This window comes from Phocoena sinus, chromosome 6 (genome assembly GCF_008692025.1).
Source record: "Phocoena sinus isolate mPhoSin1 chromosome 6, mPhoSin1.pri, whole genome shotgun sequence".
Lineage (NCBI taxonomy): Eukaryota > Metazoa > Chordata > Mammalia > Artiodactyla > Phocoenidae > Phocoena > Phocoena sinus.
The window spans coordinates 64,669,466-64,688,752 of NC_045768.1; the positions used below are offsets into that span (position 1 = coordinate 64,669,466).

The window sequence follows — 19,287 nt, forward strand, 5'->3', positions numbered from 1 at the left end:
GTCATGAAGAACCTAGGGGTAAGATAGGAATAAAGACGCAGACCTACTGGAGAACGGACTTGAGGGTATGGGGAGGGGGAGGGGTGAGTTTTGACAGGGCGAGAGAGAGTCATGGACATATACACACTAACAAACGTAGTAAGGTAGATAGCTGGGGGGAAGCAGCCGCAAGGCACAGGGATATTAGCTCGGTGCTTTGTGACAGCCTGGAAGGGTGGGATGGGGAGAGTGGGAGGGAGGGAGATGCAAGAGGGAAGACATATGGGAACATATGTATATGTATAGCTGATTCACTTTGTTATAAAGCAGAAACTAACACACCATTGTAAAGCAATTATACCCCAATAAAGATGTTTAAAAAAAAAAAAAAAAAAAAAAAAAAGACAACATGAAAACTTTATGTTCTTAAACCAGCCCCTTAAAAAATAAATATGGGGTATTTGCTATTGGCAATTTCAGCACATAATACTGCAAAGAATAAATTATTTATTTCATACTTAAAATGTTGTATCCTCAGAAAAGAGCATTTGGCTAGAGTCAGAGAAAGACTGTAATTCATTCTGTAGTGTAGACTATGGTTGGCAAACTACAGTCCACAGGGAAATCCAGGCCACCACCTGTTTTTGTGTGACCCATGAGGTAAGAATGTTTTTTACAAATTTAAATGATTGAAAATTATAATGATCATAACAATAATAATTTGTGGCATATAAAAATCTTGGAATTTAAATTTCAATGTCTATAATAAAGCTTTATTTGAACACAGCTATCTATGCCCATTCATTTACATATTTCTATGGCTGCTTTTGGGTTACAATGACAGAGCTGAGGACTTGTGACAGAGACCATATGGTCCATAAAGCTAAAAATATTTGTTATCTGGCCCTTAGCAGTACAGAAGAATGTGCTGACCTATGGTCTGGAACATAAATTTGTTCAAAGAAAGGGTTTGAGCCATTTAAGGCTCACTTTAAGATGTAAGAATCTAAAATGAAAAATACAAATGAAAATGCACATTTTCACACACAAGTACACACACACATTTATGTTTTTAGAAAAGAAAAAAAATCACTATTTTTAAAATCCAGAAATTAAAGTATCATCTATGTTTTTGCTTTGCAGAGCAAGAAAAAAAGCCATCCATCTTAACCTACCACCCTATGTATCTATAAACCATTTCTTAGTCTTCTCCCTTTTTTCTTCAGGGTTTATTCATGTCCAAATAGGATCTTGGTGACTGATACATTCTGGTGTCTGATGGTCACCTACAAGACTTTTGTACTACCCATCTAACAAAATAAAAGCCTATGGGAGACGGAATACAACTCCTAATTTATGGTAGCTATAGAAGATAAAAAATTAACAGATACATTTTTTAAAGGAAAGAAAAATCAAAACATAAAACAAATAAAAGAAAAAAGGTAAACTCTATAAATAATAGATGCTCTTTAATGTAAGGTAAACAGCATCTCATTGTTTAACAGGGAACCTTATTAATGCTGTAAATGCATGAATGACTATAAAGCAAGATTTGGTTTGGTTTATCCCTCAAAAAGGAAGGAATCACCTTTTATTTGAGTCTTTTAAAAGACTCACATATTAGGGGGCCTTTTCTCAATTACTATACCTCAAATCACAAAGTAATGTTTTGGGGAGAAAAATATAACTTGAAACTAAAAAAATCAATACAAGGGTTGGGTTTTAACAGAGGTTTTCTGACAGAATCGGTTGCCAGTGTAGCTCTGTAACAATACCAAGAGACTTTGGAAACATTAAAATGTGATAAATGAATGCATGTTTTTTTGGTTGGGCAAATGGGAACTCTTCACTAAAGAAAAACAGGCCAAATGTCAATGAGACCAGATATAATGCAGATATCCAAATAGTTGGCAAGATGCCATGGTGTCCTCCATCACGGGAGTCTATAAGCTAAAGGTAACACAGCAGTTTCAGATGGATTCAATCTGACCGACAGGTATAATCCATTTGGTATTTATTTTAAAACAATGCTTTAAAATTTTTGAATTAGTTGCCAATATTTTTAAAAATCATGAAATGTCTCATAAAAATTGAGATTCTATATTTTCTCTTCAAAAATTGCAGTATCTAATAATACCAGGCCTGTATGACTATTTCACTGTAGCTGAATAGTGCCACTCCCTTTAGATAAGATATGAGATTTTCAACGTAAAATAGTTCCTCCCTGGCCCCTTTCACTGATTTGCAGTATCTGACAGATGTAGGCATTTGAATGTTTGACCACAGCAAACTAAAGATTTCATCAGAAATGAGTCCTGAGTTAGGAAAAGCCTGCTTCTTTGATTTTCTGGTAACATTGGGTTTTAGAGTTGAAGTAGAAGATACATGGATCAGGGTTTCCCTGGTGGCGCAGTGGTTGAGAGTCCGCCTGCCGATGCAGGGGACACGGGTTCGTGCCCCGGTCCGGGAAGATCCCACATGCCGCGGAGTGGCTAGGCCCGTGAGCCATGGCCGCTGAGCCTGCGTGTCCGGAGCCTGTGCTCCGGAACAGGAGAGACCACAACAGTGAGAGGCCAGCGTAGCGCAAAAAGAAAGAAAATACATGTATCAACATTTTAGAGAGCCTTTGGTTTAGGCTAGTAGAGAAGAGGGATTCTATACACATTACAGAGTGCCATCCTCCCTGACCAAACACAGGTACATGCGCGCGCACACGCACAATAACCGCTAAATGACAGTGATACTGCTTCTATAAATTAATAAAAACTAAATATTCAAGATAATTTTCAGAAACTTCTACATAAACATCAGTGTCATATCATTCCCACTTAATCGTTAAACTTGCAAGACCAAGTAAGCCCCAAATGATGGATCTCAAAAAACAATCAGAAACTCAAGGGAGGCTATATAAGTGACTTGCCAGTTTATCTAATTTTAGAAAGAATTAGTACATTGGTTCCCAAACTTTGTGACACACTAGAATCACCTTGGATCTTTCAAAAATACGGATACCTGGCTCTCACCCCCAGATATTCTGATTTAATTAATATGGGATGTGATCTGGACATTGAGATTTTTTGAAGCTCCCCACGTGGTTCTAATGTACAGCAAGTTCGGAAACAACTATAAAAATTTTTCTGGTTCTATAATGTATAACAAAGACATATAAATTTCTTTCTAGAAGAAAGTACAGAGAGTTCTCCAAGCTTACATAGCAAATGATGGAAAAGTGAAACTTGGGAAAGAGGGTAAAGGAGGTTTACTATATCTGGCATGTAATAAAACAAGCAATACATTTGTAATTTTTTTGTGTTGCCTGAATGGTTACTATGTAATAAAGTGACCAAAAATTACCTTCACTGACACTAGAATAAAAGGCTTTCAAAATTTTCACTGAATTGTTTGAACCTGAAGAAATATAGGCAATAGTATTATAACACTACAAATATTTAAGCAATATTGTATCAATAATATCATGAGGTAAGTGGCACCATCAAAAAATTCCTTTACTAAATAAAAATATAATTTCTCAGTAATTATATAGCATTCAACAAATATTTACCTAGCAACTATTACTAAGTGACAGAGACTATTTAGGCATTAAGGATACAGTACTGAACAAATGAAGAAAACGAAACAAAGAATCTACACCCTCACAGAGGTTATATAGATGTAGAGTGGGAGGAGGGAGAGACAAATAAATAAACAAGTAAACTGAAAAGGAGAGCCAGAGAGTGGGGGATATGAGGAGTCAGCTGAGATTTGTGGTTTTAAATTGAGAAGTCTGGAAAGGAAACAACTGAGGAAAGACTTGAAAGTGGCGTTACATGACATATATAATTAATATACTAAAGGCAGTCAAATACATTAATAAAGATGATAATTCTGGCATTGTAAAACTGATAAATCTGAAAGGTACCATACCTCCATGTGGGATCTTTGGGTTCTCAGGGAGTCTTCCTGGATCAGTTATTGAGGCCCTCACTAAAGCAACCAGACAAAATATGGCAATGCCATAGAATACTTGGAAATAAACAAACAAATAAGTAAATAAATAAAATTAGTATTTACCCTTCAAAACATTTTTCAACAAGCATATCTAAAGGATAAATGTATATTTTAGTTAATACCATCAGGATAAATAATTTTCAAAAATAAGATGGAAAGATGATGAATTCATTTCATTCATCAAATAATACTGCCAAGAGGATTATGTAAAATGTAGTAATTTTAAATAGTTATTTTGTATAATAATAACTGATAAACTTGTTATAAACCAGATTCTTTATTAACAGAAATTCCCTACTAATATTGGTATAAATGAATCCCTTTTAATTATTACATGTACTATATTTGACAGAATCAAAACAGCATTTTTAAACCTATTCTACAATTAAACTTTTTCATTAACTCTAGGTGGCTAGCTTCAAAATTACATTGGGTTAGTGATGTTCAATTGCTCTTTTCAATAGATCTTAAGATAGTTAATTTGAAAATAAAGAATCTAGAAATTTTTGTGTTTTAAAATGAATAACTAGAAAAAATAACAGTAAAGGAAAATATATTCATTCATCATAATTCTACCTTTTAGATGAAAAAGAAATAGGCATTTTGTTGGGGGGATAAAGGCACTGCACCTGGAATAGGAAACTTAGTTCAAGTGCTAACTCCAGGACTGACTGCATGGTATTGGTCAGTTTTATCATTTGTAAAACAGATTATACTTCCCACAGCTCTTATGAGATCAAAATGACATAATGTACATGAAAATGATAAATGCCATGTACATGTAAAACATATCACTTCAATCTTATTCTTTTAATCATAAGCAAACCATCACCATTAAACTATAGGAGAAAATAATTATCCAGAAGTTCAAAGTATTATCATAATCAAAATCATAATCAATAACTTTTATATCATGAAACTTTTTCTCAATAATGTGTATCATAATCATCCTTAAAACTCCTTCCACATTTGCAATAAGTATATAACAGAAACACTGAAAATACACACAGACCTACAAAATGGTCTTTATATATTTTGTAGAGTTAGGTATGAAGATATCACATTTATCTAACCCTGCAAAATATATAAAGGCCATTCTTTTTAAAAATGTCCATAATTTAGTAAATAACTTCATATTAATAGCACTGAATAATATTAAAAGGAAGATTATTATAGTGGTATTTTACTCCAAAAACATTCACAATGAGAAAAAGCTTTAATTATCCAAAGAAATAAATAAAGATCTAGAAACTTACTTATTATTAATATGCCTGGAATATGTCCTTCTTCATAGTGAGGAAAGAGGACAATTTTGGGAATTAAAACAAAGTTGTATAACCAGACAAAGACAATCAAACCCATGCAGCACCAACCATGTGGGTCAACAACAAAGTGAATCCGGAGACCCATTTTGCAGTCCTATGACTGCCTGCCAAACCACAAGGAAAGATCAACCTAAGGAAAGGGAAAAAGAAAAAATTACTTATATGGGAAAAATTATTTGAATAAAACAAAACTACCTTTTTGGCAACTATAAAATGACACTTAAATTTTCTTTCTATGTATATTTTTGACAAAATAGAACACTTTGGAAAACAAAGGGAAGTTTCAGCCTATTAAAATTTCACCATAAGCTTCAAATAATTTAATTTCAATTTTCATATGAATTGCAATCATAGAGTATAAACTGGCATTACCTTCTGAAGTTAAACACAAGTCTGCCCTTAACTCAGCAATTCCAGGTGTAAATTCAAGAGAAATGAGTGCACATATTCACCAAAAGATATGATTAAAACTACGAAAAGGTTTTGTACATAAGACTAACTGATGGTAATACAAGTCAAAAGAGTGCTCATCTTGTGGTGGGAGGGGTGTTTATTAATTGGGAAGGGAAATGGGGGAAACTCTGAGGAGCTAGAAATGTTCTAGATGTTGACCTGTTGCCTTACAGATATCTACATATGTAAAAACTCACTGAGCTATATACACTTAAGATTTGTTCAATTTAATTTAATTTTAAACCACAACAAAATGCTTAAAAATCATTTTGAAAAATTATAATAAAAAGTGAGAAGTAATTACAAATTGCCAAAAATACTTAAATTCATGGAATGAAGCCCAACTAATATTACTATCAATTCGAGAAGACTCCTGCTTAAATGGGGCTTTTTTCAGTTCAGTGTTAACAAAATGCTAATAGGCCTCACAATGAGAGGCTTAAAGATACTTCTACATATGGTATTTAAAAAGTGACCTGGGGGGTTCCCTGGTGGCACAGTGGTTGAGAGTCCGCCTGCCGATGCAGGGGACATGGGTTCGTGCCCCGGTCCGAGAAGATCCCACATGCCGCGGAGCGGCTGGGCCCGTGAGCCATGGCCGCGGAGCCTGTGCTCCGCAACGGGAGAGGCCACAACAGTGAGAGGCCCGCATACCGAAAAAAAAAAAAAAAAAAGTGACCTAGTACTTCCCTGGTGGCGCAGTGGTTGAGAGTCCACCTGCCGATGCAGGGGACACGGGTTTGTGCCCCGGTCCGGGAGGATCCCGCATGCCGTGGAGCGGCTGGGCCCGTGAGCCATGGCCGCTGAGCCTCCGCGTCCTGAGCCTGTGCTCCGCAACGGGAGAGGCCACAACAGTGAGAGGCCCGCATACCGCAAAAAAAAAAAAAAAAAAAAAAAAAGTGACCTAAAATATATCCTTACTTTAGTAGCTATAATTTATAAACCTTAAATAATAAATTACTATATGAGGTCTAGGGTGCAACTTTTTTACACAAAATACAATGGAATAATACAATAATACACTAGGACAATGTTTCTCAAACCTATAAGCAAACTGGAATCAGTTGAGGAGCTTTTTAAAAATACTTATTCCCAGGCCTCATTGCAGATGTACTGAATCATAATTCTTTACAGAGTAATGCTCAAAAACCTATAAAATGTTCTAAAATGCTCCCCAGCTGTCTCGATACAGCTGACTGGTATCCAGGAACCACGGATCCAGGAGCTTCACTAAGACTTCAATGTACAGCAATGAGCTGAACTCAGTTCAACAAATATTCATTGAGCCTCCACTATATACTAGTCACTTGCTAGACACTGTAGATACAATGATGAATAAGACATGGTCTTTGCTTAAAGGAACTAACAGTCTAATTGGGAAAAGAGCCATAAAATGGGTTTAATATAATACATTCCAGGGATGTGGACAAGATCTTACTATAGGCACAGAAAGATGGGGACTGATTAAATCAGGGCAAGACCCCCCTGCAGGGGAGTGAACTGAGTTCAATCTTAAAAGAGTAAAAGTTATCCAAGCAAAGAAAAGTGACAACAATACTGCAAACAGAAGGAAGAGCAGGAGGTAGACAAGAGTAAAAATTGTAGGAGGTATTACAAACTGCCATGATAAATCACAAACCTTTCAGTGGAGAGCAAGTGGTAAGAAATAAAGGGCTATATCATGATGGATATAAAGATGTCATTCTTAGGCACTGGAAAGCTACTAAAGCAGGCGGGTAACATAATGAGGTTTATATTTTAAATAAAGGACTAAAGCTCTGGTGTGGAGGATGAAATTAAAGACAAAGATCATTTAGGCTAAGAGAAGGCAAAAGCCAAAATTAGTTTTGGAGAGATCAACTGAAGAAACAGAATCAAACCAGTAAGCTTCTGGAGGATGACTCCCAGATTTCCAGCTTATATCCCAGACTACTTCATTCTAAGGATAATTTATCATCAGTTGAAGAGCCTCAGGGTACTACCCTTTAGAGGCCTTGCCAATGTTCTTTAAAGTTACAAAGCTACCAGAACAAAGAAAAAAAGATTAAGGATTAATTTTAAAAGAATACCCCTATCCTGTTATCCCTAGAACCTGGAAACACTGGGACAGCAGAAAAAAAGACAAGAACTCAAACTCACCACCCAACTCTTTAAATCAGATATGGTCTCAGTTAGCACTTATGTATGAATTTTAAAATAGGAATAATGCCTAGGCCTTTAAAAAAGTAAAAGTTGAACTTCATTACCTTTTAATTTAAAAATTAAAAGACCTATCAGTATCGTTAAAGTGAGGAAAGTCACAGAGGATTTAATTTTCTAGGGATGATTATTTTAAAAACTAAATGAACTCAAATACAAATGACAAGCTATCAACATACCTAAAAAGAGAAACATTAAAAAGAATGTTTATTTTTATAGTCTTGCCAACCATCAAGTGCTAAAAGAATGACAGAAGGCTCTGTCTCTCAACATGTTCAATATCATTAACTTCATGTGCTTTCTTTTAATGTTTCAGTTCCATTCACGACTAAAAAAACAGACAATGAATTCTAGTAACTATACAGAACAGAGTGATTTCGTTACTTATTTCTAAATGTATTAGTATTAGAAATAGAAAAGCATACAAGCCAGCAAAACAAGTAGCAAAATTATCAAACACTCATTTGTTTTTTTAAACTCTATTTTTATTCTCCTCTACCAGAGAATAACAAATTTTTCTTATCACTGCAAGAGTTCCTCACAACAGAAACTATAAATGAAAAGTATAGCTAAAAATGTGTCTGTTTTTCCTGGATATAAACATACACAGTCAACAAGCTCTAAAAGAACAAGCATCTCCAAGGAAAAGTGCGCTAAGGAGAGAAAAATAAAACAATGAACAAATAAGATGTTGAATACTTTTTTAAATACCTGAGTAGTGAAAATTAATCCACATAATTAGTGCCACATAATCCTTACAACTAGATTGTAGAAAAGAAAACAGTAGCCTTCCAAGAGCTCCAAATCAGATTACAACCAGAAACGTGTAACTGGTAAAGTTGCAGGATCACTCCACTCAGTTATTACCAGGCGTGGCTCACGGCTGAACAGAAACTATTACACATCCTGAGCAACAACCAAACTGAACACAATGTTGCTACTCAGTCTTAAGGGTGGCATCTGTAAATACTTTCATCACCTAGAGAATCCAACATATTAATCTGTATATTAAATGGTGAGCTCATAACTCTTTGATGTAACTAGGGGACACACTGGTATTTCAACATTTTTGAAGATTGATATCTGGTAACTATACTTGAGTGCTCTCACTTCATTAATTATGTAAATTACTACAGCACGACTTTTTTTTTAAAGAAATTATAACTCAACTCTAATAAACTAGACTAGTAAATATTCACAATGTTCAAACTACTCTGGTAGGAAACCACCCTTCCCTTTTTTGCCTTTTCAGGCAAAAAATTTCACCACATATTTTCCTCAGGAAGAATACTGAAGTCACTATGAAAAGAAAGTGACAGAAAACTATTACATGACAGAAAACTATAACACCAGAATGCAGATTTTAAAAAATGATAAAAGTGAGCCAAAATAATTTACAAGAAATGGAGCCAAATGAATATCTCTAAACTTGCAGTTTTATATGACTTGCCACCTCAGCCAGTGGTATTATTGTTCCATGAATATGAAAAATATATTCCCTCTCTCATTCCTTCTGTCCAAAATGTCTCTACCATTTTGTCTACTCTATTTAAATTCAACTCACACTTCAAGGTCAATTTGAATCTCACTCGCCATATGAAATTTTTCCTGGCACCTTAGTTCACAGTGATTTCTCCTTCTCTTCAAAATTCCAAATAAAAAGCAAAACTAGTAGAAGAATATAGCAAGTGGTTTTATAATCTTAGAATGAGGAAGATCTTCAACAAGACCCATAAGCCACCTTTGACCACATAAAGATTAAAATTTCTGAAGTTCAAAACACACCAGAAACAAAATTAAAAGACAAAGCATCCCTGGAAACAAAGAATATACCATATGACTAGTAAGAGTCATACAAAGTAAATACACAGAGAGGCAATTCACAAAAGAAAAAAAAATCCAGTGGTTAATCATTACTGATTAGGAAAATGTGAAATCACTAGGTATACTATTTACCCTTCGTACTGACAAAATTCTAGAAAGACAGGTGACACCCAATGTTGAAAGGGCACAGAGAAAAGGACAACCTCATCCATTGCTGATATGCATGTAAACTGACTGGGGAGAGGGGGAAGGAAGTATACTGATGTCTGCAATTTACTTTCAAATGGATCCCCTCAAAAAATGGACTGATGTGTGGACAGAGAGATGGGTGAGTATGTGATGTAGTTCAGTAAAATATTAGTTGTAGAATCTAGGTGATGGGTATTCAGATGTACGTTGTATAACATGTTTCTTTTTTTTGTTAGAAAAAAAATATGTATAAGTAATTTCTGTATGGGTGGAAGAAAACACATCTACCAAACTGTTAACAGTGGTTACCACTGGGCTGAGGAAGGAAAGAGTAGTGAGAAGGAATGCTGTCACATTTTATATATATATTTATGTGTTCATGTAAGTTTATTAATAGACATATGTACTTCTAAATTCTTCTCGACCAACTGAAAAATAAAGATAGCCAATAAGGTGTGATTTGACATTACAACCTCACAAACAAAATTTTTACTTTTAGCGTCTCTTTATCACTATGTATTATCCTTATATGAAATGCTTTTAAAATTAATATCTTTAAAAAGGCAGCACAGAAGCATCAGCTGTAAAGCCATATAAAACTTATAATTCAGGAAGATGTTTCTGAAACTTGTATTATTTACAGATTTTTTTCTCTATGGAAAAAGCCTTATTTAAGAAAATGTGTAGTTAAAAGATAATATGAAAATTTTATATAAACATAAAGCAACTATCATTTTTTTTGCAAATGAAAGATTGTTAAATTCATCTAAACAAAACACTTTAAGGATACTACGCCTAAGGATACTATACTACGCACAATTCAGAAACATATTCCCATTAAAATTAAATGCACTTACCACCTGCAAATTCACTGAGATGTGCTGTAATTTTTCTGGTACTTGCATTTAGAGGTTTTATCTTGATTCATTCTTTTTATTATATCCCAACAAATGGATCTCTCCTCAAGAGCAGTTCTCCGTGCGAATCTATTAATGGTTTAACAAATAATATCTCACAACAAAGATAAAAACTGTAAGCAACTAAATATTCTAACTGTAAAAAATGTCAATTACAAAAAAAGTTTAAATTTAGAAATAAAATGATTCAACTCCACTTAATTCTATGCTTTCATATCTAATCCAGCCAGCCCCCCAAAATCTTTATTTGATTACCATTATACATGAACGTTCTACTTTCTCTCTTTTGAAACCACTCAGTTCCCATAAAATCAAATTAGTATTACATGTCCAGCATTTGGGCTTCATCAAACTTACTGACCACAAATCACAAAATGACAATACATTCTGAGGTCACTGATGTGACAAAATCCAATGTAATATCTATCAAGATATTAGGCCTGGACTATCTAATCACAATTGATAAACATAAAATAAAGAGTTTAAAATAGAAGCACATATTAGTTTAAATGTTTTAAGGAAAAAAGTTATCCTCCTATAATGAAACCATTAAGAGAATCAACCATTAAAGTTAGTTTCTACAGTTCAGGCTTAAACAATAATACTATAAAGAGTTCTAGAAAACATATACTGATTCAGTATCCCACTAATTCTATCACTATCTGTATTACTACGCCTTGGCACTGGTATAGATAAAAAAGAGACCATCCCTATTCTCAATAGAGACAAACTAGTAAACAGACATGATCAATACCAAGTAAGACAAAGTAAGACAGAGGGCAAGGGGGCAATAATGCATCTCATACAGGAAGGGTATTGGTTCACGGAACTTTTCAGTTATGTAAATATTTGTGTGTACGAGGTTGCAATAAAAAATTTATTTCTTTTGGTACGTTACCATCAGGAAAAGATTTCTGGAGAGAGCAAAACCTGTGGATGAAGAATCGAGGCTCTTCTGAACAAGAGAGCAGAGTACGCAAAGGTATAAGGGCAGGCAAAGAAAACCTAAGTAAACTGAAATGACTAGAGTCATTGCATATAGAAGAATGGGATAAAACGCGTTTAACCTTTCGATCACAAGCATCTTTAAGAAACATAGTTCAGGACATCTGGTAATATATACACAGAAATATATGAGATATGTGAGTATATATTTCACATATATAAAATATATAACTGAAAAAGTTTAATGAAGTGATATTCACCCTGACTATATGTAACGTACTCTGATACTGTACTATTTTATTATATTTCACTTTAATAAAAATATATAATGCTGGTCACAGCCTACTAGACTGATTTCATGACCTACAAGAAGAGGGTGATCTAAGAATAAAAACCACTGTTAAACCATGCCAATGAGTTTGGACTTCACCCTGAAGACAGTAGTTTGGAAAGTACTGAAGGATTAAAGGCAGAAGAATGCCATGATGAAATGTGCATTTTGGAAAGAAGAGCAACACTTTGAGGAATGAACTTGGGTGGATGGATAAAGCTCCAAGACTGACTATATGGAATAAGCTAGGCTTACTGGTTATTCAGGTGAGAAATGAGGGCACATGGTAAGTACCCCAAAAAAGGTAACTTCTAAAGGAATTGGGGAGGGGAGGGGGGTGAGGAAGGAACACTTAAGACAGGAGGTATGCTGGAAAAGGGCAGAATAAGAACTTAATGAGTAAAACTGATAGGACGTGGTAATCAATCATGCAAAGGGCAGATGCTAGGATGACTCCCAAGTTTTTGGCTTAGGGTCTTGGTGAATGGTGGTACCATTCTCCAAGAAAGGAGATAAAGGACAAGTTGTGAGTTTGTTATGCATACTGCTTACCAGTACAATAGGAATCTATTACATACTGAGGATGTGGAAAAAAACATCAAAATCATTATCATTACTTTTCCATTCCCCTTACAGACTTTTTTTTCAAACTGTACTTTCTCCCAGGGTCACTTTTTCTATGGTCCATGATTGTTAGATTGTGATATATATCTAACTTGTTTACACTCTAACTTTCTAAGCTAATTTAAAGTGCTCTCTTTGGCTGCACATTTGCTTCTTAGAGACAAAATACAGAATGATTTAGTAAAGGAGCTGCTACTCTAGTGGCAATGAATGAATTCATCTTCTTCTAGAAAAGATCTCAAGCAGAATTAAGTGTGGTACAATGAAGTGCTCTGAAACATGGCCAAAGTCAGTAATTCTGCTAAAGCTATGACTCTAGGGTGGCTTCTTACTGTTGCAGCAAAACAGTAGTTTCCATCAGTAACATTAGGTAACAGCACAAGTCAACCGTCTATGAAACAAACCCTAGTCACTCACTGGCTTAAAATCAAGGAAAAAATCCTACTTTACATTTACAGTTATCAGAACTACATCACAGCCATAGCATCCAAAATGAGATGAACATTTTATCTAGTTCAGCATCGCTATCACTGTGGAATCAAATCTCACCCACATGATATAAAAGCAATTCTAGTCTTAAAAACCCAAGAAATTTTGTGATAACAAAGAATATCTCGAAGTTCTATAACTACAAAATGTTAAGTATTTTTAACATTGCTACATCTGAGACTGCAATCAACAATTTACAGGGCAAACCAAAAAAAAAAAAAAAAATCCCCCTCGAGGGTCAAAACAAAATGGTTAATATACAAATATATAAAATTTTAAAATATATAAAATTTAAACCTTATAACTGCAGCTTAAAATGAATCTTACATATTTATACAGCTATTTAATTTCTGATTTTATCAACTCTGAAAAATTGGTCAAGTAATTCTACCTAAAATATCAGGATATAGCTGTCTTTAATAATTAGCCAAAGAGGTAATCCAATTTTTAAAATATCAGAGGTATTCAGTTTATTTCAATAGGGTAGGAAATTAATCTTATACAGACACTTAAGAGAGCCACATTCAAATTATGAAACAGCCTCTTATTAGCTCTCCAAACTTCAGTTTCTTTTCAAGCTTCGGTTTAACCATCTCTAAAATGGTAATAAAAATATCAACACACAAGGTGGTTGTCATACTTAAAAGAGAAATTGCCTGGCAAATGATAAGCACCTCCAACAATGGGAACTTTAAAGGGGCGTTTGTGGGGGGTGGTGGACAGGGGGCACTAAAGATGAATTGTACATCTAGTCTTACAAACTCCAGGATGAAACAGTGCTTCTGGGTCACCATCATTAAATACAATTTAGCTATACCCAGCTGCCTACCTTCTCTAACACTGAAGTGTGAGAACTTGTCAGAGATGAGAAACCTCAGATAGGACAGTACACAGCCTTTTCCCTCGCATCACACTATAAGCATGTAGGGAGTTTGTATTTCCACAAGGCTGGCGTGAGGTCTCTTCAAGCAGAAAACCAAAAATAGAGATCTGATCTAAAATAGAGTGACTGAACTAAAGCCTGTAAACTAAATCTCTTTCAGGTAGAAGTGGAAGGACTGGGAAATTAAGCAATGAAGCATGGCAGAAAACCAGCACGTGATTTCAAAAGCTAAGGAAGAATGCAGAATTAAAGTAGGGAATTCTGACCCAATTGCTCAGTTCTCCAGGAAGACTGTTAAAATGTGGGTAGACAAAGTGTCAAAGCATATCAAACCTGTACCATCAATGGTTTCAAGAATCCACTTCCTAGAACAAGTCTTTAAATCACTATATTCTGGGCAGAACTGAACATAAGCTGTTGCTCTTCTGTGTACCCGCCTCGTGAGTGAAAAAAATGTAAATTAACACCTTTATTAAAAGTATTGCACTACAACGACACACTTCTTCAGAAACTCCCAACAAAAAGCAAAAATAACTGGGAAGGTGTGTGATGATATGAATTAAAGACTACCAAATACTGTTTCAATCAGTACAAAATGTCTAGGCAGGACTCTTCATTTAGGAAGGTATGGGTGTGGGAAAAAGGACAGGACAGGCAAGGGAAGAACTGGAGTTAAATGCAGGGTAGGAACAGAAGGCACGGGTAACCTTTGCTCCAAAAACAGCACAAGGAAAAAACTTCAGCTACAGTAAAAGCCAGAAGTTAGACTCTGGCATTTCCTGGGTGTGAATCAGACATGTTCTTCCACGAGGAAAGGCAAGCCAGCTACTTACCTCTATCTAGTACCCACTGCACCAAGAACAGATTGAAAAAAAGAACACACAAACCAAAAGGCTAAATTAGATTTCCTTCACACCAGGCTTTACCAGAGCAGACATGATTTAAAACCAATAACACTAAAAGAAAAAAAATCTCTCCTTGCTTGCTGAAGTTGAAAATCCTGCAGCAGGTAAAAAAGTTATTCATTCCATAATTACAGATAAAAGGCTTAAAGTCAGAAGCCTGGTTGAGATCACAGTGGAGCACATTAAGTTAAAATTGAATGAATCAGTGAGTAGTAAAATACTAATTTTTACCTAACTTGCCCTTTTGTGGAAGTGGCAGCAACAGAGAGATGAAGAGAGCAGAAACCTATTCAGTCTCTTAAATGGATCAAGTCAATCTACCTGAGAGGAAAAGCACAGGGAAAGAAGAGGCCTAAAAGGCAGAAGACAAACTTTGAAAATACCACGTTTCTTCCCATGGTACATCAAAAGAGGGAAATAAGTAAATAATCTACCATCACTTTAAGATATTTTGGGGAAGGTAGCTACCATGGAGAGCAGTGCTATTTCATGTCTATTAAGATATGCTTTTTAAACTAGGCTAACTCTATTCACCAAAGATTCTTAACCAAAAAAAGCACTACTCTGAGAGAGGCATGGACATATATACACTACCAAATGTAAAATAGATAGCTAGTGGGAAGCAGCCGCATAGCACAGGGAGATCAGCTCGGTGTTTTGTGACCACCTAGAGGGGTGGGATAGGGAGGGTGGGAGGGAGGGAGACGTAAGAGGGAAGAGATATGGGGGCATATGTATATGTATAACTGATTCACTTCGTTATAAAGCAGAAACTAACACTCCATTGTAAAGCAATTATACTCCAATAAAGAAACAAAAAATCACTACTCTGATAATAAGCAAGACTGGTGTTTTTCCATTTTTCTTCATGTCATTCACCTATATTTTTTACTGATTCAAAGCAAAACATTTTCAACTTTAATAAGAGGTATTAATTCATTGATTATTCTACTACATGCTACGATGCCGTTTATACTTAGTGCATTTGAAAAGTTGAAACTGAGCCCTAATGTTTTACTAAAGTAATATAAAATGTCTTCATTCCTTAATATAAAAGTAAAACTGAGCTTAGGGAACAACTTCCCGATAATAAAAATAGCTTTTCCTCCGCCTTCCCTGTTATGCCTGGTAGTACTGATAACGCCACTATGTAGCCTTCTACACTGAAAAAGATTTTATTGACTCACATTCAATTACAATTCCTGAAAAAAAGCTCCATGGAGACATTACTAGACTTCTAAATTCATTTCTTCACTAATACACGACATTCTTCTATCCATGTGCTTTTCCACAGGTTCTGAATCAGTCTCTATGAATTAGAGAAATCAGGCAGTGGGTAAATAAGAAGTAAAAAATTTTATGATTCACTGGCTACTTCTTTAGAACATACCTGTTAAGCTGATGGTTACATGTTTGCATTTTTAAATGCTTAAATTTCTTTTTATTAAGTAAAACACCCCAGAGATAGGCAATGTGACACCGTTTTATTTAAAATATGCTCTAGTTCATTTATTCCAACTACGGCTTCGAAAGTACGTTAAATTTAACAGAAGTCACAACAGTTTGAAGGGACTTAATATAATCCTATTGTTTTACCTCCAAAATGAGGAATTCTGAAATAGTTCTACACCAAATATTATTCTAAAAGTATGGAATTATACATTTTTGGGTTATATTTTGATATAATTTTACTAATACTTCTTCAGGTAAATGTTTTAAAAGTAACTTTAACATGTTAAAGGGTCTTAAATTATTTACAAACTTAGCATATGCCAAGTCAGGATGGGAAAGCTAAAATAAGCATTAAAGAATTTATCCTGACTTCCTGGTTGTATAGATGAAAAATGGCATGGGTCACTGACCTACCCATGACCCCACAGCTAAATAGTGACAGCAATGGAACTAAAATCTAGTTTTTCTTTCCACGACACCAAATCATTTGGTTCCTTCTTTCCAACTGATTTCTCATCTCTTCAAAAAGCTTTTTTGCCATGACAACTTAGCACACCTACGGCAAAATAAAGCATCTCTCTGGATTTTATCTTTAAAATAAATAAAATCTAAAGAGTTGGAAGGATTTAACAAGATATTACACCAAAGGCCTTTTAGTTCAGGAATGGCATATACTAAGCAATCATCAGATGATAATTATTATTACTTTTTACTACAAGGAAGGCAGTGAATTTTTTAAAGTACACATATTAGGCCTTGGATCCATCTGACAAATATTTTTAACCTGCATGCTTAATTATCGTTAGTTGTCATGATTTTATACTGTAACTTTACACTATGATTTATGACCTGCTCACAACGACCTTGATTTTTTTTTCCTCTTGTACTTTTATAGACTGCTATATTGCAATATTTTCAAGTAATAAACTGGTCAGGTTTTCTTAGCCCTAGAGATACAGACATCCTCCACTGACTCACAAGGGATCTTAAAATACGCTCCAAATACAGCTTGAGAAAGAGCACAACTTTAAATGGACTCCCCAGTTAAAATCTGTTAAAATCTCCCCAGTTAAAAGCGGTCTGTTACAGTGAATGGTAACAAGTGCAAACTGCTGCCATCCGTAAGCCATTTTCTTAAAACCACTCTTGAATCTGGGGGAGGGAGGCAGAAGGTCAGTAAAGGAGCAAACTATTTCTCCTCCTGCAAGTCTTCTGAAGCCTCACCCAGCGATCTGGAAATGAATGAAAGGCTGTGATGGCAAGGGATAAATCCCAGATCCCTACGCAGGTCTCCGGGCGCAGGTACAGAGAGAGAAACTACAGTTCACACGCGAGAAACTCAGGGCAAAGGGTTTTTTTTAATTAAACACACACACACACACACACACACACGAAAAACGACCCCAAATCATCTTGACTGGAGCACGAACCCACCCACCACCAGTTATAGGAGGGGCAGTTGGCGGGCGGCTGCAGCTCTGGCTGAAGATGCTGGGAGAAAGGCCAGGCCCCAGGCGCGCAGGGCACGCAGAAGACCCGGGGTTCTGAGCGGGAGCGAGGGCAGGTGCGGGCAGGGAACAGCGCGCGGAACAGGGGCGCAGCCAGGGGCGGGCGGCCGGGCGCCGGGCTGCAGGGGCCGGGGGCGGGGGGGCGGCCGTGGCGTTCTCGCGCCTGCACACACTCACCGGCGCCGGGGGCTCGCCTCTCCCCGCCGCTGTTCTCGCGGCCGCCGGCAGCTCTTCCCCCTCCACCTCCGCTTCTTCCCCCTCTGCCTCCTCCTCCTCCTCTAGTCCCGCCGCCACCGCCCTAGCCGGGACGCGCTCCCCTTCCGCTTCCGGGAGCCAGAGCGCCGGGGTCGGCGGGTTAGGTGTGCGCCGCTCGCGCGATGGAGTGACCGGCTGCCTCCGCCGCCGCCGCCGCCGCCGCGGTCCCAGCTGGGCGCCCGGGAGCCGCGATGGGAGCCGCCGAGGGCCTAAAGACCAGAAATCGCGCCTCGAGCACGCGGAGACGCGCCGCGGCAATGCCGGACAGCCATCACCCGAACACCCGTACCTGACGCACCTCGGCGCCGTCGCCCTCCCCGGCTGCCACCTTCCCAGCTCTGCCCACGCTCTCCTCCTCCTTCCACACCATTGTCCCCGCTCTCCTGAGTGACTGGAGAAGGGCCTTTCTTTAAGGATCGCATTTATCCTCCTTCCTTACTTCGGGAAGGATGCCCCACGGGCCTCTCTACCCCTAAGGCGCTCTGGATGTCCTCTGGTACCTTGTTTCAAATTGCAGTCCCCAGCATCAGCATCCTCTGGGAACTTGTTAGAAATGCACCATTTCAGGCCTGCTGAATCAGTATCTGTATTTTAACAAGATCTACAAATGATTCCTACACGTGCACCTTAAAGATTGAAAAGCACTGGCCTCTAGTGAATGGTCTTGCCCACTTCAGGAGCCACAGTTGCCCAAGACATCCATGATTTTTTCCTATTCCTGTCAGCAACCAAAATCCATACTGAAATAAGCTTTACTTAGTGTTTCAGATGCCATCCAAAAGTTGCTTGCTTTCCCATCCCTCCAACCTAGGAAAAATAAATTGACTCTACACTGCAAATAATCCAACTCCCAATCTCAATTCGTATCTTCATCAAACATCAGAGATACGCTAAAACCTTCCCTCTTCCCCCTCACCTCACCTGAACAATACTTTGGGAAGGTTAAAATGTTTGCAGTAACCTGGAACTAGAGCTTTGTGACTGCATGCCATGGGAGGAAT

At 36.9% G+C, this 19,287-nt stretch overlaps 1 protein-coding gene across 1 annotated transcript in view; it reads right to left on the reverse strand.

The window, feature by feature from the left end:
* Positions 1-18,455, reverse strand: part of ZDHHC21 (zinc finger DHHC-type palmitoyltransferase 21) — an 84,624-nt gene extending 66,169 nt beyond the window's left edge. The window contains exons 1-4 of the mRNA XM_032635873.1: positions 18,209-18,455; positions 10,835-10,963; positions 5,244-5,442; positions 3,904-4,002 (exon numbers count right to left, since the gene is read on the reverse strand). Of these exons, the coding sequence (XP_032491764.1) occupies positions 3,904-4,002; positions 5,244-5,397 (253 nt within the window). The 5' untranslated portion in view covers positions 5,398-5,442; positions 10,835-10,963; positions 18,209-18,455. The remainder of the gene's footprint in view (positions 1-3,903; positions 4,003-5,243; positions 5,443-10,834; positions 10,964-18,208) is intronic.
* Between the last annotated feature and the right edge of the window lie 832 nt (positions 18,456-19,287).